At 40.2% G+C, this 25,287-nt stretch overlaps 1 protein-coding gene and 1 long non-coding RNA gene across 4 annotated transcripts in view; one reads left to right on the top strand and one right to left on the bottom strand.

The window, feature by feature from the left end:
* The window catches only part of LOC117823699, a 43,146-nt gene that overhangs the window by 11,275 nt on the left and 6,584 nt on the right, over positions 1–25,287 (top strand). The window lies entirely within an intron of this gene.
* On the bottom strand, positions 10,151–14,139 carry LOC117823698 (homeobox protein OTX2-like). The gene is made up of 4 exons (XM_034698925.1): positions 14,063–14,139; positions 12,470–12,679; positions 11,951–12,102; positions 10,151–11,529 (listed from the first exon to the last, which is right to left on the bottom strand). Exons 2-4 carry the CDS (start codon positions 12,564–12,566, stop codon positions 10,903–10,905), a joined length of 876 nt encoding a protein of 291 aa, XP_034554816.1. The 5' UTR covers positions 12,567–12,679; positions 14,063–14,139; the 3' UTR covers positions 10,151–10,902.

The raw sequence follows: 25,287 nt of genomic DNA on the forward strand, positions 1-25,287 counted from the left end.
GGAGGTGTGACAATTATCTTCAACATCAAACAACATAAATTTACTGTCATCACACTCAGTTTCATCACTGCATGAGGTTAATCTGTGGTAACACCTCTCTGTCATCATCATTCATCACCTGCATCATCCTCATTATCCTTTTCCCTGCCCCAAACACACATACACACACACACACACACACACACACACACACACACACACACACACACACACACACACACACACACACACACACACACACACACACACACACACACACGAGGCACCTCTCATTGCCGTTAATCATCAGTAACAATGCTTTATTTGTCAGGGAGGAATGTTTACAATGGGATGCCCCCCTCAAGGCGTGTCAGCCCCTCCCCCGACACAGCAGTATGTCAGTGTGCCACCAATTACTGAGCGCAAACTGAATGAGGTCATAACGGGATGGGGTCTTTAGCAAAACAAACCTGCCGACCCCAATGGGTAAAAAAAGGAGTTGAAGAAGAGGGGAGAGAGGGCAAGAGACCTTCCTCCAAAAGTGTGTGAGGTCCCCGAATGCACCACACGAATAGTTCATGTACAGTTCATAGTTTGGCCGTACATCAGGATCTTGGCACACTTTTACATCACTTTACTAAAATTTCTGTGATAGGTTTAGTTCATTCATGTCATTAAAATATGTGTAGATGACACTGAAGCTCTGAATTACATCATGCATACAAAAGCAAGTGTTACAGAGATGACTGTTAGATTTACATGCAGGCAGCTGATGGTTACTCTAAAGCCTCAGGATGATGTTTGTAATCCTTTGTTTCTTCACTTGTGACATTTTTCATTCATGTCCTCCTATTGAAATGTGACAAATTACTCCCCAAACCCATTGTATGGTTATATGTTAAAAAAAAAAATGAAACTAACATCCTCACCAAGGCAACTTCAAAGACAACTTTTTGCTTTGAATTTTTTTTATATTATTATTATTTTTCTTTAAGTAATGTTTTGGGGCATTTTTGCCTTGCTGAAGAGAGACAGGAAATGTGGGGAGTAGAGAGTGAGGACATGCAGCAAATTTTCGATAGGCTGGGAGTCAAACCAGCGACCTCTGCGACGAGGACTGTAGCCTATACATGGAGCGCTTAGACCGCTAGGCCACCAGCGCCCCAAAAATGTATTTTATGAAGAGACATTGGGAAAAGTGTCAAATAAAGTGTATGTGATGTATTCACTTTATTCTAACAAACGTTAAATAACTTTTTTGTGCTCTGACTTCGGTTACTTGGACTACAAGTAGTTGACCTTATCATTAATACATTGATACATTCATATGTTGATTTTCAAAAGGGCACAGTAATGGTATTTTGCCTTCCTACATGATTTTCAGGGTCTTGAAAGACACAATCTTTCAAAAATGGTTAGAAATAATGCATCAAGGTATTTTGCTTTACGTCCATACAAGCCACAGGAGACATTTAAGTAGTGCTTTCACATGGAGTGCTCCTTAATGCTGGCTCACCGTGCTCCACTGAGTCATACCAGCACTTTGTGTGGAGAGAGGCCGTTTGACTCATCTCTAAGTGGACCCTTTTTGTTGTAACATAAAAAATATGTCCCACAAAAAACAGCCACTAGTTGCTTATGACAGTTGTTGTTGTTTTTGTTAGTTTTTTCCATTTTGGTAAAGTCATCCACCTTGTTAGTGCTGATACTCAGTTTTAGGGACCTCTTTATGACAATTGCCCGTTGGTTTCTCTGTTTTGACGTCACAGTGTTTTTATGGTAGGAAAGTAGGACACAGTGTTGTGTTCACAGTGGAGCAGGCATGACAAAACACCCCCCCTACACACACATGTACAAACCCACTGAAACCTTAAACACACGCGTAAAAAGGACTCTTGATAAAAACTCAAATCTGTCCTCTAGTACCTCAACGCATCAGTCAACATAAACACAAACATCATCTGCCATGTCACGCGTCACTTCCAGAGTCATTATACCCCAAACTAATAAAATATTGAAGATGCTATAAGCGATTAGTGGTGAGGCTGTCCAGTGTGTGTGTGTGTGTGTGTGTGTGTGTGTGTGTGTGTGTGTGTGTGTGTGTGTGTGTGTGTGTGTGTGTGTGTGTGTGTGTGTCCTTTGTTGGCCGAGGGCATATTTGTGTTTGTGTATCTCCATTGTGACGCGTGTAATCCGCATGCTCTCTAATCCTGGAGCAGGTGGCCAGGCGTGTGTCGGCTGTGGGGGTGCGGCGAGGGCACACTCCTCCTGCTCCCCTAAACATACGCACACACACACTGACACGCTCACACACATATGATTGATCCACAAACCCAGAAACACATCAATACTTGGTACATAGTCTGTGCTTTTAGGAAAGGGGAAACACTGAAAGATGCACGTGCACCTGTTAATACACACCTAGAGCTAACCAAAGTACGCCCTCATACATGATGTGTAACAGGAGACAGATCTCCGCAGTTAAAGCACGTGCCTGTGTTCCCAGTCAACCCCTCCCAGGCTGCCTCCTCCCAGCATGCGTCCACAGCAGACACGCTTGCGTCCAGGAGCTCAACGCTGCCATTAACAGGTGGGCAAGTGAGGAGGCGGGGTGGGCATCTGTCAGCAAATTCTGCATCCATCCTTCTCCACTGTACACCTTTCCATCTGCCCACATAGAGGCAAAGAAAGAGGAGGAAGGTCAATAATGCAAAGGAAACGAGGAAACTAATTCTGCGGCCTTACCTGAAGCTCACCTGTTGACTTTTCAATTCATCCCCATTAATCATGGCCTGTTTGTTTGTGCTTGCAGTAAGATTGGCATGAGTAGAGATGTAGATTCTAAACACTGTACAGTCTTTTGACACAGTGGGAGGCCTCTTGACCTTTGACCTCTGTATTGTGACATTAGTACAGGAGATGTTTGGCAGTTAAAGCTGCGACTCATCTACAAGTGGTCCAATTATTGAGCTGATGGCACAGATGTGACTTTATTCTTGGTGTACTTGAAGTGTTAAATTATTAGACATTAAAAATATAAAAGTATTTTTTATAAAGTTTTTACTTTAAATATAAAGAAAAGTGTAGGACATTTTTTTATGTTTTTATTTATACAATGATATGGTCTAAATAATAGTGTAGTAAATACAATCCATAAAGAAACCATACACAAACTTTTAAAAATGTAACTATAATAAAATATTTATTAAACTACAAGAGTAGTTCTGCCAATTAAAGTTCATAACTTGAATGAGTAAACTTCATCCACAAGACAAACCAATTTGCTGATGAAATTCAGATTAGTGTCAAAGTTAAAAAGCTACCAAGTCATCCTTGTGTTGAAGAGATAGTTTGTTTATTATTGAAGTGGGGTTTCAATTGACATGTTTGTCAACAATAAGGTTATTACCCACAGAGTATCCAGAGAACAGGGACCAAAGCTAGGCTATCAGCTGCTGAAAATGGGCTCAATCCTACCGCGTAATTCAGCTAATTTCAGGAGTCTGACCCCTTATAAAATTTCCATGCGAAGTCAAGGTGAGCTAATGTAAGAATGCAACGGAAAATATTTGGAAAATTTTGCAAAAGTGAACAGTGGTGATGACGTTCATATCATTTGACCAGTGACAACCCAGTATGAGGAGGATTAAAAATGTTACAATATTTGAAGTTAAAGGAGAATAACTGTCGAGATGACACCCGCAAAAATGTCTAAACTTCCCTCCTATTGCAAATAGTATCGTCATAACTATAATATACTTAATTATACTACTTGTGAGAGAAGACGTGCAGGAATACTTTTTAACTAAACATTACCAACCTTCTCAGATTCACCAGTATAGTTACCAGATCAAACTGGGAATACACTGCAGTTATGAACTGACTGCAGTCTTTACATATTTGCCTCTTCAGTCTTCTGTCGCTTCCTTTAAAAGCTTGCCTCAATCATCTGTATGTGATGTGCTTTCAGTTTCAGCTTATGGATGTAAATTTGACCATTAAATGCATGTAATCTGTTATTACAACATCTCCCTGGTGCTCTTATAAGGAGATTTATGATTTTCCTGCTAATGGTCTGTGCTCGTGAAGGCAGGAGTGCTTTGTTGGCAGGGTGTCCACAGTGGATTTAATCCAGGGTTGGAATGTACTGATGCTAAATGGATGCTTAAAAAAGAAAGAAAGAAAAATTAACTAGGCATTAACTTTGTGGAAAACACTAATTCTCGGGTGGCAATTCATTTATTTTTCTACATATGCTGGATTTTCTTTAAACCTGTAATCAGCTTTCTGCTTTATGTCTGTGTGTATAATGTGTTTGCTGTTTCCTCAAATGACAATAATCTAAGGCTTCTAGTGACGTAGCTCATGTGTAACTGCAGCCATAGGGTTGGACACAAAGCTCACATCCTAGCCCCATTTAAAGGTCAGTTAATGTTTAAAGAGGTTTGCATATGTCCACAGTCCAGTCTTTAAAAATCTGTTTATACTAGAACACTTTTTATTGGATGAGATTTTTATGCAGATTGTGATACAAATCTGATATTTATCCACAATTATTAAACAAGGCTTGTAATCATCATGGAGAATGGAGGGTTTTCAAAACATGCAAGCTTTCCCTTCAAAACTGAGAAATCAAACGACATGATACTGATTTTAATAGAACCAAAGGAAAGATACAAATGTCTCAGCCTGTTGCCTTCGTAAGTGCACTGTATACACACATAAATGATCTCTAACAGTATGACCAAGATTTATTTTTCTGGATGCTGTCTTGTTTGGCAGAGCTTCCACCTCCTTGTAAGAAAAACAAAATCCTGCAAAGAGTGCCATGGCTGTGATACCAAAATAGCATCGGCAGATGGCAAAAGCAACTATTTATATATTGGAGAAGCACTCAGGAGGTCCAGTTTGTGAACATTTTCTGCAGCAGTTTCCAGCTTAAATTGAACAAGTGCCAAACAAACCTGGAAGTAAACAAAAACATGCTTCAGAAGCAGTTTTTTGTTCAACACAAAACACTCGATGAGCTGTTCCCAAAATCATCTGGTCACTTGGTCTCAATGTCCAACAGTGTTCAATATTTAATAATGTTTAGATTAAAAGCTGCATGTTCTCTGTAATACGCAGCAACCTTATACAACACAGAAAATGAACACTCACCGCTAAATGCACAACAAATCAGCTAATTTCAGTAATTATTGGCTGTGTGTCAGTTGTTTGAGAATTCATATGTTCAGAGTTGTTATTAGTTAAACAATGGAGACAGTTCCCTGTTAAAACTAGACAAGTCCTAAAAGCAAGTCCTGCTAATCACTTGTGAAATTTAAGTCAGTGTGAGTTGATGTGAGAACCCAGCATGGAAAGATAGGGAAAATTCTCCACAAGCAAGCAGGTGAGGGGTGATGACATCATGTGAATTCAGAGATTTCAGAGGGAGAGTATCTAAATATACCAGCCCCCCCTAACAAACAATGCTCCCATTGAAGAATCACTTTAGGATACACCACTCTCTTCATTTTCATTTTCCTAATATGGAGAGCATCTTTTAAAATGTAAGAAGTGTATCTCGATAGACTGATGTCCTCTATCAAATAAAGCTTCCTGAAGAGAAAAGCACCCAGGATTCTTGCTTGAAGCATGTGCAAAGGGCTTAATAGCACATCTTGACCAGGAGCACTATTTGATGGAACACCTGTTTGAACCTATAAGAGCTACAAGTAACAGGATGAGGAAAACATCCACATGGAGTGACACTGCCTTATAGTCTCTTCTGCTCTCCAACATGTTCTTTTCTAGTGATTAGCTGATACTGAAGATGTGATCAATAACTTGTTGCATTACTATAAAGGCAAAACCCATTGTTCAAGTGTACAACTCGTGCCACATCTGACAGCCTTTGAAACTTTATTGCAAACATTGAACATAAAACAGCTATGAATTTTGGAACAAACATATTTTCCAGGGGTTGAGAAAGAAATAAATTAAAGAGAGTAAGAAATATAGTAAAAAAATATGGTGCAGTGAAATAAAAGGATCTGCAGTTTGTATCTGAAATATGTTGTAAAACATTACACCGTGGCTACCACAGCTTCTGTTTGATGTCTCCTCCTGAGATCTCCTTGTCTGACAGGGGAAAATTCACACTGCAAGGGAACATAATACAAACAACATACTAAATAAGGTCTAAAACCTGAAACAATACAGTTTTTCAGATGGAAGCAGAGATTAGACAAAACTTTTGAAAGTCTTTGAAGTCCCAGATGAGGTGAGACTCTTAGGTCAAGTATCACTGCGGGGCTAACAACTATAAAGTAATCAAGATTATTACTGCTGCTGTTGCTAAAAACCTTTATGGTACAGAAATTAATATTGTATATGTTAACCACACCAGACAGTTTGATGATAATTCAGTCATTATTTTATCCATAACACTCCAATACTTTGGTAGGATTTTAGATTTAGGCTTTTTACCTTTTTATTCCTTCTACCCTCAAGTAATTCAGCATTGTATTATTGTCCTACTTCTCCTATGGTACCAGATAATTCTTCAACAACTCTTTAACTTTTTCAGCAAACACAACAGCAACATTTATTGTTAAAACATCTAAGGAGACAGTTATTTTTCTCTTTTTCACCCAACTATGTGCCGCTCTAAAGATACAGTTTAAAAATGTGAAAACTCCTGTACATCACAGCTAAGTCATACTCTAAACAAGCACTGCCTTGCACGACTGAACTTTATCTAAAAATAGACAATGATTTTACAGGTTGTAGCAGTTAAAGTTTGCTCTATCAAATCAGGTTTAGATTCTGTACAACAAGACCTTTTGGTTACCTTTGGCCTTAGTTTAAGAGAGAGGTTCTGTCACAGTAAGAGGAAAGATGTACCAGGTTTCCTTTTGTCTTTGATTATATTTTATTTTTTGATCCTGTTAACAGTAAGTTTAGCTGAACTAGTCTCAAAGTGAACCCTAGTTGAGTGTTTGTAGCTATTAAAGGAACATTTTGTGTTGCCTTAAGTCCCATTAAAACATCACATGGTAACGTTTAGTGTAAGCATCTGATAGAATTGAGCTTAATCTCATCAGATTGTGTAATCCAGGAGATAAAATCACTCTAATGGCTTAACACAGATTGAGCGGGTCATAAAGAGTTAAGGCTGTACTTTTAACCATTTAACATATTCTTCAACCGTCAGTCTGACGAGAGTACAGAAACGCTATTGTTCCAGTCATTTAAATGAGATTCCTGGACTGTTGTTGTTGCAGATGAATTATGTATGTGTTTCTGTGTTGATATGTGATAGACATGGCTCTCTCGGAGAATGTAGGACACGTACTTATGCATAACAATAGTCTTTAGTTAAATTCTCACCAACAAATTGGCCGTTTATATCCCATATTCTCCTTGTCATAAAAGAAAGTATGTTCAGTTGATCTTTTTGTTTATTTTGCACTGAAATCAGCTCCATATCCCTCTGTACCAAAACGGCCGTTACACTGTGCTCACATGTTTGCCCTTATGCCCCAGAACTTTCACTTAATCCACTTTCTCAGAGGACAGAGTCTGACGTCTGTCAGTGTCGCTGTGCAGCTGATCAAAAAATTGGCTCTTTTTTAAATTACCAACATGTTTTTATGTTTTATCAAAGGTTTCTGTTATTGACATGTTGATTTCTTCATCCCCAATATTCCAGCTGATTTAATCCGACCCAATTAAAATACAGTTGACACAAGTGGACTACAAAAGAAGTTACATTGTTATAAAGAAAAACTAATACATTTTCACATTTAAATTGGCCAATTAAGTAGATTAAGTTGGACTAAAGAGCAAAACAGGTAAATGTTTTTGAACATTCATTTTATATTTAAAATCTTTCAATGATTTATTTCAACTGCTAGTTTGATAGACATATTACGGAACATAATAGTGATATATGGTGTAAAAATCATTAAAAAGACTCAATATTCGAATAATCATTTGTCCATTCAAGCAGTCACCTGAAAGATTTTTGCATTTAAAGCTGAAATTGTATGTATCTATCATGATACTAGTCTATTAAAAAAAAGCAACCAGCCTAAATGATAATACCTTTAAAGAAATAGTGAGTTGATAGTTGAAACTGAATGAAAACTTTGCCCAACCTCTGATCATATGGGCACTGTATGATGTATGCTGTAGTTGTACAATAAACCATTTGAGGCCTTTAGATAAAATTAAAGCTTACAATACAGTTAAAGATAGAGAGTAGTTATCACAAGAGAATATAAAAGGTACACCTCATGGCCAGGGATATAGGCTTATAATGATATTACAACGTTCTGAAACAAATGATGCCGAAATAGGGTAAGAATTCTGACATTTTTTAAAGTACCAACAGATTTTAGCATTTAACAGATGCAGTATCTATCAATCAGGTGTAAAGTGTTACGTTGACTCTTGGAGGTAGTGTCACCCCTCATCCCTCCGTAGGCCGCTCGGATCCCCTCTCCCTCCGGCGGGAAAACCTGTGAAGCCCCGGCTGCGCCTCTCGGGGGAAAGTCTGCCTCAAGGAGCCGGTGCATCAAACGTTCCGTCCAGAAGAAGCTTCCGAGGCTTATTTTGTTATTATAACTATTTGTCTTACATCCTCATGCGATTAGGGGATAATGGAAACACGTCTACCGGAACCAGAGTCCCTTGTTACTGCGGGTGCTTTATTAAAACCGAACAGACTAAAAGGAAACTCGGGCAGAGACACTGACTTTGTCTGCTGCTCTCAGTTTTATCACTGGACCTGTTGAGGCTTTGAAAATCAGTGCTAGAAAATATACAACTAGTATTTGGAGGACTAGGTACTGCAATGAGGAAATAAGAGATCATGGAATTACGAGCAAAGTTTTAAAAAAAGAAGTAGTTTCTTGTTACAGTCGGTCCTTAGATCTTGATTGGCTCATGAATTTGACAGTTGTTGTAATGATGGGTGAAGGGTTTATTCACAGTATATTTTATACGGCATGGCTCATTAAAAAGCCGATTGGCTTATATTTTCCGATATTGATTGTTGCCTTAGCATGACTTTGCTTTGTTTACGTCATGATATAATACATTTTCCACTTTCAGCGTGATGCATGCTGAAAGTATTTGGCACGTGGCAACTTTAAATTATTTCCATTATAGTAAATGTAACCATTTTTATGCACTATCAAAGTAAAGTGTTGTCAATAAAAAAAACTGACTAAATATTAAAAGACGTTTTGGAAACAGACAGTGCTCCATGATTGCCTTTCCGTGGGCTAATTGGGATGTCACCTGGTGTAAATTGGGGGTCAAATGAGCTCAAGTCACTAACACGGACGGCAGCAAAAGTCACACTAGAGCTGGAAAGAGAAGCCCCTTGTGTCCTGTCTGATCGTAATGAAGCTAATAGCACGAGCCCTCCTCTTCTTCTTTGTCTTTAATCCGTGCACGAGCTCCTGAACGTGCTTACGATACTCTCTCTTGAAACGCGCGTGTGTGGCTAATCTCTGCAACAGATGTCTATATTGACTTGTTTGGTAGAGATTTAAGACTGTTCTTAAATTAACTTAATTTAATTAAAGCCTAAATGATTTAATGTGGTATATGTTTGGTTAAATGTGAGATGGAAATTTTTTTTTTTTGTAAAAGAGAGCAGACCAATTTAAATTTCGCCCGGATTACATGCCTCTGTATGGCTAAAAAAGTATTTTTTCCCTATTGCATTTTCTGTCTGTTTTTTCTTTTATGTGAGCCGTCTGTAAACCCATGTAGGCTATTTCCTTGGACTCTTGGGCAGTTGAACTCATTTCTCTCCTCTCCGTGTGAACTAAGCAGCGGTGCGCCTTCAACCAGAGAGCAGCCGTCAATAAAAATGTTGGATTATCCTCTTTAAGAGCCCGGATTAACATAGCTCTAGCATATCTCACATTCCAGCCTGTACGGAAATCATGGACTCTATGATGTGATGTAGACGTTACAACATGAAATATGAGAAATTTATCATTAGGCTTTGGTGATGCTGGAATGGATAGCAACGTATGACTTTAATTTTAAAGTGTAATAGATGACAGAAAGTAACATTTTGTGCAGAAACAGATAACAAAAAGTGAAACAAAGAGAAAACTCGATTTATACAAATACAGTCACAGCATTGTGTCATTAAGTGGTTTTTTATTGTCATTTAGTGTGTTTGTCTTTCTCACAGCTCAAATGAACCTCATCTGCTGCTGCTGACTTAAGTCACCCTGTACTCCCTATTTCAATCAACTAATATGTCCGTTTAATGATTTATCATTGAACACTCGAGACATGGAAATAAACATACCAAATTCACAGCTGGGTTTGTGGCAAACTTGCATACAAAGAATTACAATTTAAAAAGAAATCTAACACATGTAAGGAAAAAAAAAAAATCGAAAACACTTAAAGGACATTTTGAGCACACATAAACGGACTGATTGTCTCTTATTACTAAACACATTTCTCATAAATTAATAGTGCATCCTGGTTCATATCTGAGCTGCCCTTACACACACACACTTGCACGCACGCACGCACACACACGCACGCTACTGCTTTGATCAAAGGGGCCCTTCAGCGTGCCAACAAAATAAAAAAAGACAAGAGAGAGAGAGAGGGGAGTCTTTAAGGAGCTTAGAGAAGAAAACCTGACCTACTCCTCAAACTCAACCCAACTTAGACTCTTTTGATCCTTTTTTCCTTTTGGTCAGCACATTTGTTCCGTGTCCTTGATCAAAGTTAGGGAGAAATCAGTCTGAATGTTCAATAAATTAACCCAACAAGTGAGACCTGCTGTCCTGGAGGTAGAAGTTGGGGCCTGTAGTTATTAACACCCAACTTTGGGGTTTGAATTCGCCTGTAAAAGTCTGTTTCTGTGGAAATTGTTCCTTAATTTCTCTCCTCTCACAACACTTGGAACTTCCACGCTGACTGGTCTTTGTAATCCAAACAGTCCGCGTTGAAATTGAGCTTCCACGATGATGTTTGGTCCTTATAGTCCAGGCAGTCCGCAGCTCCAGTGAAGCCCAGACCTGCCGCTCCGTACGCAGACGAGGAGAGCGAGGATGCCGGGCTTAGGTGGCTTGACACACCGCTGCCGCCCATGGGGCTCATTGCTGAGCCCGCGGCGGAGAGCTGGTGGTGCATAGGCGAGAGGTAGGAGCCGCAGTCCATCCCGGTGAAGTAGGAAGAGGAGCCCGTGTAGCCCTGGTTGTAGCCGGACGCCTGCGTGTAGGTCATGGGGTAGGAGCGCTGCATGCACGAGGAGGAGGAGGTGGACAGAGGGTCCGACAGAGGGGAAATGGAGGCCGGGCTCCAGATGGACACCGGCACCGCACTGCTGCTGCTCACTGTCGGAAGAGAGGTGCTGGAGGGCGGCGTGAACTGACCGCTGGCTCCGCTCTCTGAGCTGCCCTCCCGGACCGGAGAGCACTTTTTCTTCACCGGTTTACTGACCACTTTGTTCTGCGCTCCGCTTTGGCTTTGCTGGGCCTGCTGCCGGTGTTTAGCTCGTCGGTTTTTGAACCAAACCTGAGAGAAAAACAAATATTTAATTAATTTAATTTAAGAATTAGAATTGTTTTAAAGAAACTCTTGAAACTCAACAGTGTTATTGTATATTTTAAATAAAATATGCAGGTCATCCATAACAAAGCCAAAAGGAAGAGAACCACACTATGGCTTAGAAAAATATGGAATTATTTGGCATTTTCGATGTTCATTAATTTAAGTACATCACCCTAAAGTCTTAAACATGAATTTGATTTTGAAAACAGCAGGCTGAAGGGCTTGCTTTAGATGTAGGTTTAATTTAGCAACTCCAATGGGAACAATATATTGCAAGCAAAATATCGCCTCGGGCACATCTTCAGGACACTTATCTCACCCCTCAGAGACAATTGACTAGCTATTGATTAGTTTTAACGTTTGTTCTCGGGGTTTCTTTACTTACTTGCACGCGGGATTCGGGTAGGTTGATCTTCAAGGCCACCTCTTCTCTCATGAATATGTCAGGGTACCGGGTTTTGCCGAACAGGTTCTCCAATATGTCGAGCTGACCCCGCGTGAAAGTCGTCCTCTCTCGCCTCTGTTTGCGAGGGGGGCCTGAAGACAATGGAGAAAAATGGATACGGAAATTAGAAATCAAATAAGACAGCTTTGAAATTAACAAACTTCCTTAAAAGTCCAATAAAAATCCTAAATTAGGACATGATTTTAACCTTTGAGTTCTATGAGCCTATTTTATATTTCAAATTACACTGTCTCATGTAATTCAAGGGTAACTTCAAAAGTGCTGATGAGGTTATTTTTTTATTGCCGGCAGTATAACAAATCCAAAGTCATTTATTCGGTTAACAGTGTAAACGAGCAGCTCAATCTGTTTCATTTCAGATAATTTACGCATACAATATCAAACAGCCTTATTATTTCTATTTGCCTTAGCATGTTAAGGCACCTTTGTGTTTATTACCTTGGTATCCCACTGAAGGATGCAGCAGGTCCACTCCTGATGCAGATAAGCTCAGTCCGTTCACCGTGTACGGCGGTTGTTTCAGATAGGACATCATGTTGGCGGTCGGATCAGGGAGTTCCAATCAGGAAAAAAGAAGAAACGTGGTAAAGAGAATGTCTTTAAATCCTCTTGAGTCCCTGTTTGATTATTCACCTCGTCCAGGCCAACCTGAAGCGGGACATACGACAGGAAGCTTGTTTAGTTTTCGTCTCTGTGCGCTGGATTTTACGCACAGCCTTTACGCACCGCGGCGAGTTTTGAGAAGTGGGCGTCCTCGGACTCGCGGGGCTCTTAAAGCCGAGTGGAGACCCCCAGCTGTCCCTGCTGGACTGAGAATGCTCTGTCTGGCTGACAGGCGTTTACGCCATCACCCCCCACCACTACAGCACAAACTAACTGCTACAGTAACCCCGCCCATTACCACTACCACCCCCTCCCCAAACACACTCCTCTTCGAGAAGCACCAAAACAAAACATTGTCGTTAAAATGCGCACACTCGTGGGCCCCAACCGGGTTCTCAATTAGCATATACCCACAGGTTAGGCGAAGCTAAATAGACAGCTGATTGGGGGGCCATTTGCAGAAACAAAGCCCACTGTTGACCGATAAGTAATGCTGATAACAAAAGAGTTAAGGGCGCAAACAAAGGGGCCAATACTGCAAACTGAGCGCGCATTCACATACAACTCAACATCTTCATTTCTATAACCCTGGCTATTGTTTGTTTCCACTAAAACCCTTGTACATTCAAATCTAACGAAATTAAAATATGAAGGAAAACTTCAACAAATAATTAGAAACATGGAGGCATTCCTCAGACCAAGTTTGGACATATAAGTAACACTTCTCAGGGTTGTTCCCCCTCCTTTCTCCTCCTCTCTTAATGAATGGCTCCCGGTAATTAGATTTGTAAGGTGAGACTACCGAAAAGTGTTGATTAGAGAGGAAAACACTTCATCTTTATCCAAACAAACAAGGAGATGGACCACTACAGATATTTACACCCACAGTGGAAATGGAAGTTTGACATGGAGGGAAGTCACATATTGTACTTCAAAAATGTTAATTCAGTGTGGGCGAAATCAAACGAGACCTTTTATATATTTAGTGTTAATCTAAAGAAAAAACATTTAAATGTCCTGTAACCTTTTTGAGAAAAAAAACGAGAGCAAATAGTTTTATGTTCTGACATTATTGCAGTATTAAATAATTTGTGACAGCAATTCATAGGAATATAAAAAAGTGTCCATCATTGGATATTACACTTTTTTAGGGCTGTATTGATAAAATGATGTGACTATAGAAGTGTTGCCTAGCACCTTAAGAAAACAGAATAACCATTTAGAAAAAAATATCACTCAATTTTTTTTGTAGCGAATAAGACAAATGTCAGCCACGGAAGCCTATAAAAGACAAAGGATATTGAATGCAACCATTAAATAAAGAACGCTATAAAGCCATAATATCTACTGAATTTAATAATAGCTAATTACAGTGTACACCATATGTTGCTTCCCGAGGCCTCTTCTAACGTCTTCAGTGACACCTACCTGTAGCATAAAGTTCCCAGGGCCCGGGGTGCTCCCCTCTCCCTGCTTCTTATCCAGCCAATAACGGCCACTCCTCAGCACTCAATCTGTCATTTTTCACCCTCGAGCTACCGGTCGCTCCACATCCGTTCAATAATAATAATGATAATGATAAAATCCCTCCCATGCAGCCATTAATTATTATCGGCTACAAGAGATTTTTTTTCTCCCCTCTCTGTAAGAAATTAACGAGATAATCCGGACGGCACGCGCTGGCCTGATTACAGGACGCCAGCCACGACTCCGCATTCAGGCCTCCGCGATTTTCTGCGTCACGAAAATAAAACAAAGCGTGGTATTGTGTTTATCAGACCAGCTGACTGCCAGACAACCTGCACCCCCACCCCCCCCCCCACACACACACCCGAAACCACTCATGAACACCCCCCACCCGCCTAAATAAGACCAACCAACCCTGACACTCACTTTCCCAATCTGACCCATATTCAAACCATTATTCCAGAAATATTATTTTATCGGTTCTGTTATTCTGTGCATAGATTCTCTGAGTGTTTGCATTCATTTTAGACCATATTTTTTGTTTGATGTGTAGCCTTAACATTTGCAACTTCAATGTTCAAGTTTAAAATATAAGATTTGATCGTGCAAATTTGAACAATAAATATCAAACTATATTCTTTATTTTTTTGTCAAAATACCTCATGCTTAAGTTGCAACCAACAATCTGAAACCTTTGCTGTAAATGCAATACCTGTGATTTACAATTTAGGTAAATGATTGTGTTAACTTAAAATGTAACTTTGAGTGGGCTTCTCTTCCTTTCTCTGAATGCATGACCACATAGAGAGCGTGTAGTCAAACAGCAGCAGCAGTGGTCTTTTCTGAAGTTGTAGGCTGCTATTAATCGCTTGAATGCCTCTTTGCTGCAGCTCACAGAGGCGCGGGGCAGAAAAGTTTCCTTTCCAGCCCGCCTCCCCAATTACCTCCCTGTAGGCTCGATCACCCCTAGCGCACGCGGACCGGCTGGCTTTCAAGAAAACATTTTTCACCACACTAATTTTATTAATTTCAGCCTGTTAAAATGAGAGAAAAAAAACCACTTACTTCGTCTTTTGACGCCTGTTTAAAAAAAGTATTTTTTTCGTAGTCTGTCGTTCTGCTTTCAGGCGGCTGTGATTAGTTTCCTCCCGGTAAGCTTGTTGGATGCGGGTAATATAGAGAGATGCTCAGTATTTATGGAGGGAGAGAGGCAGAGAAAGAGAGAGAGAGAGTAGGAGAGGAATTTACCAGCCAATGGAAATGAGAGAAAATATGATGTGCAGAGGTGTGAGAGGAGCAGCAGCTGGAGGAAAGCGGCCTTGTGCGTGGCAGCATCAACTCAAAAGCACACCTAGGCCTATAGCGCTGTACTATCTCGTAATATTGACGTAATATAATCATAAGAACACAGAAAATAGTTTATGATGAATCATGTGTAAATAGGAACGCGCCGTGTTCCAGTTATCGAATAAGGTAAAGGTGTGATGTAGTGATCAAGAGCAGCCAATCAGAGCCGAGCACCTGCACGGAGCAGCTAAATGGCCATCAGGTCAATTTGGTTCAGGGTATAACACTTAGAGATTAAAGCTACAGCTCGCGGATTCAATTGTCAGGAAAGGATCAAAAGGAAAATAATGGAAACAGCTGAGCCAGCAGAACAGAAGCAGTGTTTTTTAAGTGGGAAGTGAAAATAACTTCTTGGGGATGTGTCACGGTTTGAGTCTGTGTAACCCTGTAAAGCAGATTATAGGGGGGGGGGGAGTGTTCCACAATTCTCACAAAAAAAGAAAATAAATACATGTATAAAAGGACAACCCCCTCCCCCCCTGCAGCATTAAAATAATGTTTTTATTAACTTTTCTGGATTTAACCACTCATAAAGAAAATCAAGGCCACTGGATTATCAATACAGCTCACAGCTCGGACATGTATCTTCATAAGACTCATTCTAAATTTCTCTGTCTGGATTAAATGCTTTTATTTTAATCTGTTTATACTCCATTTTGACCAGTCTTGGTCTCATGCAGTAGCCCAAAATTAATCTGGTTGATGCTCCCAAACAAGCAGCAGGTTAGAGGAGTAATTAGCAGTCTAGATGCCAGATGAACAGAATGTGAGGCTGCTGCTTATTAGACAGCAAGACTTAAATCAATACCACCTTATTAATAATAACCTTGCTTTGTCTATAATGGAGAAAATCTTCTACACATTTTTATAACCTACTGCAATAACAAAGTCAGCGCTGTCAATAAGAAACTGTGGGCATCAAATGAGTAAAAACAACATTTCTACTAATATAGAGATTTAAAGTGAAGTGTTTTACAGATAGTGTTATTTTCCCTTAGAGACCCTATAAAACAAACAGTCTTACAGATCTGTTCCCTTGTTGTTCTTGGCTCCCACTGAGCGCTTTCATCTCCAGCTCTGATTTATAATTCATCGGAAAATATCTGACAGCCCGGGGGAGCGTTTGAGCTAAACGGGCTGCTGGTTGTAAAAAGGTGAAGTCTCTTGTTAATGTCTGTGGCAATCTGCCCTCCTCCTGTCTGCGGGCAGATTGAAGGAGTCACGCTTTCTCCTTCTGCTACTGCTGTAGGGAGACGAATTGAAGGCTAAGAATCGTGGGACTCAGATATAACACTCTGTCACTGTGGGTTTGATAATACAGGCTGGCATGAGGAAGAGTGATGTGCTGCCTCCTCCTCCTCCTTCTGCTGTCTTTTGTTTGCCCCCTATGCGACTGGTGTGCGTGATTACAGAACATTAAGGATTGAAAATAAGATACAAAGACTTTGTGGCTAATGGATTCAAAGTTAACTGTTAGATTGGATGTTGAATGTTTGTCTCTTTCTGTACAGGTTATCAACCATGAGTGTATTCAGGATGTGTTATTATGTCTGATTCTTTGAACAAGATGTTTGTTGATATCACAAAATCAGCAACAATTTCAGTGTGATTCAATTGAAGGACCACGACTGCTAAAATGCCATCTCACTAAAAAAGAGCTTAAAATGAAAAAATAATCTGTTTTTTTTTAACATACAAATATTTGTCTGATGTCTTAAGTGTTTTGAAAATGATATTGATAAGAGTTTACACTTTGTAATGATAATATTTTAATCATTGAACCATATAAGGATGTAAAAAAATACTGTATCATTACACTCCATGTACAGTATACACTTTAAGTGGTGTTAAACCAAAAAAGCCATAATGCAAATTCTGAGTCTAATTATAATTCTGATATTTGGAATAAAACAAGCTATTATAAATCCACATGAGGAAAAGTTTTCTTCTATGTTTATACACCGCACCTGTTTTCAGCAAGTGATAAGGAGTGTCTGGACTTCTTGGTTTTTCATGTTTTCTGTGTTTGTTGCCATGTATCTCATGGTCTTGGTCTAGGTTTTCTTATTACCCCCTTGGTTTCCATGCATTTTCTATTTTTTTAACATTTTGACTCACATTAGTATATTTTCGCTTTGTACACACTGAGCTGAGGCCTTGTCAACTTCCTAAAAACGCTATAATTTCCATCTGTGATTAGCAAGTTTATACTGAACATGCTTTCATTTTTTAAAAAGCATTTTTATTCCATTTTTCTTTAACAGGAGAAACTCGTTGAGACTAAACATCTTTCTTGGGGTGTCCTAGCCAAGAGAAGCAGCAGCTCAGCTAACAGTTTCGGACAAAGAATGAGCAGCAATGAATACAAACATGATACAAGATGTGATTGTAATACATGAACAAACATAAAATAACAAGTAAATCAAGTCTACCTCAATCATAAATACATCTGGCAGAAAATCTACAGCCAGATGTCTGCCTCCTAATCATTAATACGCAGAATTAAAGCCTCTAATGAGATCAGTTCATTAAGAGTCTGTTCTTTTTATAATTCAAGGGAGCAGCAAACTTTGGTATCAGAGAAGAAAAGTTTCTGGGACCAAAGATGATTAGTTCCTGTACTCTAGTAGACACGTGAATGATACTGTCTGTCTGTCTGTCTGTCTGTCTGTCTGTCTGTCTGTCTGTCTGTCTGTCTGTCTGTCTGTCTGTCTGTCTGTCTGTCTGCCTTGAGTGTGTTATTACTTGATCCTCAGCTTTTGCATCATTTCAGTTCATCCGTCCATCTCAAGGTCAAATCAATGTCTTGGCCCACTCAGCCAACCCCATCTGTTACACACACACACACACACACACACACACTCACACCCCCACACACACAGATACACACGGGATTGTATGAATGCTTGCTTTTTACCATCTGCACGCTCATATTGATAGATTTATTGATAGTTTTGTTGGAGGAAGCAATACATGTATTGATGATTTCAAAAACAAACTGATTCAGCGTCCTGATTATTGAACTTACCAGGAGAGTCTGTATGAGCTTCAGACAGCAGGTGGCAGGTGTTTAAGGGAAACAACACAGAAAAGACCATGCAGTCTTTTCAACTCCATTAGCTTTCAAACATTTTAAATGCCCAGATAAACTCTATCAAAATAACTATATGTCAAAGGCCTTATCCAAAATGATGTGCTACAAGATTTTTGATTTACCATGTTAGCATAAGCATCATAATGAAGTACTGAAAGTCTGCAGATCCTTTTTTTTTACATTTAAGACATTTTTTTTTACACAGAACCCAACTATTTAAGTATTTAATGATTTTAATAACGAAATAAAAACTTTGATGCATAAATCATTCCCCAATAATCCTAAATCATATAGTAATCATAATCTGTCAAAGTAGTCCTTATCCCAACATGTCATTTTTTCCTGTAAAATGCACCTAACTATGCCCGGATAAGAAAATGGCACATTGTGTCTTAGAAAAATATAGACAGCCTTGAGGATGTCCAGGCTTGTTGAAAGGCTAGCACATAAAGGGACCTCCTAAAATAACATAACTACAAATTTAACCTCAAATAGAGGTAACTTATATTTGTTTGTGATTTTCAGTTTACAACCGTAGACTTTGAGTTTTGTGTATTTTGGCTGCAACTGTATCTGAACTGCCTCCAGATTTTGCAATGACTATAAACTGACGATGGGTGTTTAAGTTTAATCACTACAAACTGTCACAGTTTGGTAAGGTCTTGGCGTCAAAGCTGGTTGAGTTTAGGAAAAGCTCTTGTCCCGTCCAAATATGTGTCTTACGTGTTTTACTTTCACAGAGGAGACAGCAGAGAAGAGACACAACTTCACTATGACAGTCATTGATGTCACTGAAGAAAGCAGATACAACACATGAATGCAGTGTAAGTCTGACAGCTACATGTAGCTGGTCGGCTAATTTAATTTGCCTGCAGTCAAAATCGTTCCATATAACTAGCATGCAGCAAAATGATCACAGAGCAAGCAAGGTCCATGTAAAGGCCAGCTAACACTCTTGACTTGAAAACTGTTAATCTGTACCATATTTCTGGAACAAAATCAGCAGAGATGAGTTAAATGAAACTAGGTGTTAACAACACATCTTTTAAGATACCATATCTTCTACCATTTTATTCCCCCCAACTCCCCTACATCATATCATATTCATGCCCTTCATTGAGACACATCCACCGCTTGAGCTTTGCCCAGGGGAGGGTTGAATGTCTTGTCCCTGCTGGTACCTCGTTTACCTCCTGTGGCCTGTGGCTAGTGTTAGCCAAACTGAGAGGCCTCATACCTGGGTAATGGTCAGCAGGGACCAGCCCCAGGGAACCCTGGACCCCCCATCAAGCGAGGGGAGGGAGGCAGGCGGGACAGAGGAGGGCCAAACAAAAAAACAACCTGGCATCTCCACGGCAAACAGCCCACCTACTGACAGCCAGCATCTGGGGCACAACACACAGCAACTCTATTCACATTCTGATGACGGCAAATACTGAGCCACACACACACACACACACACACACACACACACACACACACACACACACACACACACACACACACACACACACACACACACACACACACACACAAATTGGTGCAGGAGGCTGGGTTAAAATACAGTGAAACATTCAGTCCTTGCAAACCTGCAGTATAGCAAATAATGTCTGCATTTGTGTTCTTGCTGCTCTTTCGACGTGTGTAAAATAACTGAAATAACTGAGCTTACTGAAGTTTTGTTACTGTTTACATCCAAAACTTTACTTTCAAGGTTCATCTAAATGCTTTGAACGCTCACTTTAACTGTACTTTCAAGGAAACATAGTGCATGTGGAGAACAAAGCTAGGAAATTGCGAGATAGAAAGACTGACAGAAAGAGATTTAAGGAGAGAGTGACAGAGAGAAAGAGGGAGGAGGAGTGTAAAGTTAATCCAGTCTGAATCGACGGGCTCGGCTGCAGGAGTGACACTGAAAACAGTTTTTCTTTTCTTTTCTTTTCTCTGCAAATTTGCTTTCCCCTCTCCTCCCTCTCTCTTTGCTTCCTCCCGTGCCTCTCACTATTTCTCTGCCTTCTTATCCTTTTTAATTAGAGGGGCTATTCTGCTGCACAGTGGACCCTAATCCCCAACTGACCAACAATGCAAAAAGCCAGCCTTTGAACAGCCGACCTGCACCCCTCTTGGCCCCCAATCCCCCCACCAATCACTGCTTGGCCCAAAAACTCCTCCGCTCCCATCGTTGGGAAAACCAGCCTCTCCACCTTCTCCATCTTTTCCTACGTCTCAGACAAAGAAATGCAAAGAGGAGACGTCTGAAAGAGCATTTCAATATCCGCCAAGCTGCTCAAGAAGCTTTAGTTTGGTACTTGGGACAAGGCCGAGGTCAAATGGCAGGTGACTCTGAGAGAAAAAAGTTACTAAAATAACCTGCTAACATCTGACGTGTATGGAAAAGAGCTAAAGATTACCAAGCGGGCTGAATAATGGGAGAAGCAGTAGAGGGGAAAGGTTGCACCTGCTAAGTCTCAGAGAAAACCTAATCGGTAGATTTAAAAAGCTACATAAAACAAACGCTGTCTGTTTGAAGACCCTGTGATTTTTGGTTCCCCATTAGCTGTTTCTCAATTTATTTATTTTTACTATAATTCTCAGTTCTGTTTGCTTTTTTATTTATTCTGTCTCTTCTTGTGAAACAGTGTGCATCTTTGGTTTTGAAAAGTAAAAACGAAATACTGAGAAAAACTGCCCCTGTACTTAAGTAGAGTCAAAGCACTGTGCGGAGATTAAAACTAAATTTAAAATAGTCTCTTTCTTACATTATGACCTACATGGTTACTTAAAATTCTATATTCTTCATTTTTCCATCTGTGGTAGGGTTGGATTTTCCATAGAAAAGAGAACAGGTCAATATTCGGCACTGACCCTAAGGTGGCTATGTTAATGTTTCACTAATTGTGCTTCCACAACAGGTGTGTGCTTTGGCAAAAGCAACCTCTTTTCAGTATGTATGCTTACATGACATTAAAAAATATATGGGATATATATGGGATAGTCTGACTAAAACTGGACTTTACATCTAAACATATTAGTCAGACTGATATGGCACAAAGTCAGAATCCCTGTCGTCGGACTAACATACTTAGACAATGTGGTTGGGGATCAGTTTTATCTTGCATGTATACACCTCAATCAGACCCAAACTGGACTAGGCCTTCTGTGGATGCCTCACAGTTCACACACAATGCTTTGACCCAGAAGTCAAACAGTGAAAATATACGTAGAAGGAAGTTGAGTAATAAACGAAATACTGATGTAATAAGAAGGAAAGTAAACATGAAGAAGCTATCATGTTGTGGGTACCAAAGTTAAATGCTTGTAGCATTAACCATGTTTTCACAGTTTGATATACAACCAGTTTGCCTCCAGCTAATTTTCTATAGTAAACAAGTTATATTTTTGGGCATTTTTGCCTTTAATGTATGGGCCAACTGAAGAGAGATGTGAAATTTGGGGGAGTAGAGAGTGGGGGAGGCAGCAATAGGTTGAGGCCGGGAGTCGAGCACGCGACTGCCACGACAAGGACTTTAGCCTCTGTGTATGGGGCGGGCGCTTAAACCGCTAGGCCAACAGTGCACCAGCCTCCTGTTAACTTTTTTGTCAATTGTTCTGGTACGTGACATAGTAGGTCAACTTGGTGAAGGTCCAATAGTCACTAGCTAAAAGGGAGCATTAGCCATCTATTGTTGTGGAGGTGGAATACTGGTTCTCGTCCGATACTTGTATGCTGGGACAAATACAGTACTCCAATTATTTAGATTCAGATTCAGAATACCATTAGTCCCCCAAGGGTAATTCAGTTTTACAGTCAACCTGTCCATAGTACAAAATATACAGTAAGGAAATAAGTAAATAAATAACACGTCGTGACATCAGCAACTACCACAACCAGTGACCTTACAGCAGAGCGGGATGCTAGGTAGTTCCCGATTTATTCTGCCTTTTCTGCATTTAGCAGCCTTAAGGCAGAAGAAGTAAAATAATTAGCATAGCGGTTTGTTTTTTTTAACCGGAACATAGCCCAATCGAGCCATAACTGTAGCTCAACTCAACTGTGCATGTCGACTTACTGGTTTATGGTACTCATCGTTAATGCCGTATTCAACCCAGAAAAGCTCTCGTGTTTTCAAACAGGGGAGTTAACCTTTGATTAATTTGAGTGGCAAAAGATCGCTTTTTATTATTTTTAACATAGGGTTGTTGTTGTATTTTTCCTTCTTTCCTGAATGAATTAAGTGGAATAATTGCCTAAATGCAATGTGAGGTGAGTACATTTCAGAGCCTTTACCTCAGTATAGTTTAATCAGTACTTCTACTTTTACCCAAATCTTCTTTTAAAGTATCTGTAATTCACAGGGAAAGCATGAACATTTGGCACCTGTAAAAGCAGAGAATCAGCCTCATTGTAATTTTAGACTTATTTATTTGTTACAAGAAGCAACTAAAAGTTAATATTTATAGATCTCCATTGACAAAATGAATTTTAAAAATGTGTTTTGTTTAAGGATTAATTTGAAATAAAAGAGTATGGTAAAAGGCATCAGTATATGTCACAGAAGCTGAAGCAAATTCCCCTGCTGGGTCTCATTTCCATATGTATGTGCACCTCAAGATGGAGTCTATTAGGACTGCCCATTGTTGTCTTGTTAGATGATTATGTACGGCAATTAAAAGTAAATTACATACAGATTGAGGCAATAGGACAGGGTCAATGAGAAGAAGGGAACGTAGTAGCCTAAAGGTTTGAGTTAAATACTCATTGTAAATGATAAAAAACAGCCAACAGTGTACCAACCTGTTTAGGCCATTTGAGAGCACAGTTTCTTCCCTTATTTAGCTCAGGGTCAACAGTTTGTACTCCAGATATCTGAACTATAAGGGGTAAAATAATTAGTCCTATAATGATGTCAATGCTGATGCTGACAATTCCTCCAACTCTGCCTAAAAAGCAGCTGAACTAATTTTCCTGTAATTTTCTTCAAGCTGATTTTCCATCAACATCTTGCCAACATAGCAGTCTGACAAATTGCCACCAGAGCACAATGACAATGTTCACACTTTGAACCCTGCCGTGCATGTGAATGACAGAAAAATGAATTTACGCTGCAGTTTCCCATTTTTACACCCCACGTGCTGGCTCCCCGCTCCCTCATACAGACAGGGGAAAAGCACACAGGCCAGCCAAACCTTCTGCCTGGCTAATCACAGGCCCAATATTTCCATAGCAGGCAATTAGCATCTTGCTTTTATGTGGGAAATGGCTGAGGCGAGAGGAGCTGAGTGAGTCGGGGAGAGAGGCACAGTAAAAACGGAGAGAGAATAAAAGAGCAATTAAGATGTTGGGTGAGCGGAGGACATAGACAGGCAGTCTGCTGCTGTGTGATTTGAGGCTTGCAGGCCCAGTAATTAGCCCTTCATTGTGAGATAATGGACTTGGCCGGTCTTCCTGGTTCTCCGAGCTGCCCAGCCCGACTCGACCCGCGAAAGGTCAAAGGGCACAATGTGCGGTTTGGCTCCTATATGCTTGTGTACACTAGTATGTGTGGAAGCCATCTTTCAAAACTTGCATCATTTAGTCTTTAAGTCTGTGTAAGAAATGCAATGAACTGTAGACTAAAAAAGGTAAACTAATAATCTCTCTAAATCTACAAAGGTTTTGAGACATTTAAGTAAACATTCACGCAGCCTATCACTCCTTTCTTCCGCCATCTTTGGAGGAGCAGTAATCTGTGAACCCTGAATCATAAGCTTTGGGTAAATCTATGTAATACGGGTAATTCGATGAAGCAGTATTTTCCTGGTGAGAGGCAAAATCCTGTTGACTATTCAAGGATTGAATCATCCAACAGTAATGCCATTAGACCAGTGCCACGGATTCCTTGCAAAATGCTGTTTAATTGCCAGTAACCGGCCATTGTTTGGTGACGGGTAAACACTAGCCGTTGGTGGGGGGGGTGGTGAGCGAAGAAGCGTGTGAAAAAGATGGCCCCTTCGGCTTCAGCCAATCGCCAATTGAGAGACGGATTTACTCAGGCTGGATGAAGCCCGCGCTGCAAAGTGGCAGAGGCAGTGGCTTAACTAAAGTCTTCAGGAGTATAAATGCAGAGTTACTCTCTCCTTTTAATGCAGGATTTGCTCAACAATGCGATTTAGGGGGGTGTCTATTCAAGATAGACATTTTTTTTTTGAGTGGCAAGGTTTTTAAGGATCAAGCCTTGTTGCTCACGTTTATTAGCGCGGGACTCACAGCTCAGGGATTGTTGGTCGTAATCGTCGAGCAGTTTATCCATGTTTGTATTTGGCTTTACGTACATGCACCCTGACACTAAGTCCCATTCTTCCACCTGTGTTTGAAAGTCTTTGAGAACAATAACTACCTACACCCAGACATTTATCCTAAGACACACTTGCGTCAGCTCCTTAACAATAAAACCTGATATTTACTGTCCAAATCAAAATGAGCTGATCTAAAGCCACTTGAGAAGAGTTTTTCAGTTTTACTAGTTAATCCAATTCTAACCACACTGGGACTTTTTTAGCAGAATTTGAGCATTTGAGGTGCATTGTTGGGCCTCCCTGCGGCCCCCGGCTCTCAGGCCCGTCCTGGAGGATGCAGATTGGAAGTGAGAGGTGTGGCGGCCCAGGCTCGCCTCCTTTGTGAGCCGGTGCCTGGGAGACGAGCAGCGCTGCCAGAACAGACACTGATTGGGTTTGACACTGCGTCCAGGAGGCGAGAAGAAGCTTT

This window comes from Notolabrus celidotus, chromosome 13 (genome assembly GCF_009762535.1).
Source record: "Notolabrus celidotus isolate fNotCel1 chromosome 13, fNotCel1.pri, whole genome shotgun sequence".
In the NCBI taxonomy this organism is placed as follows: domain Eukaryota; kingdom Metazoa; phylum Chordata; class Actinopteri; order Labriformes; family Labridae; genus Notolabrus; species Notolabrus celidotus.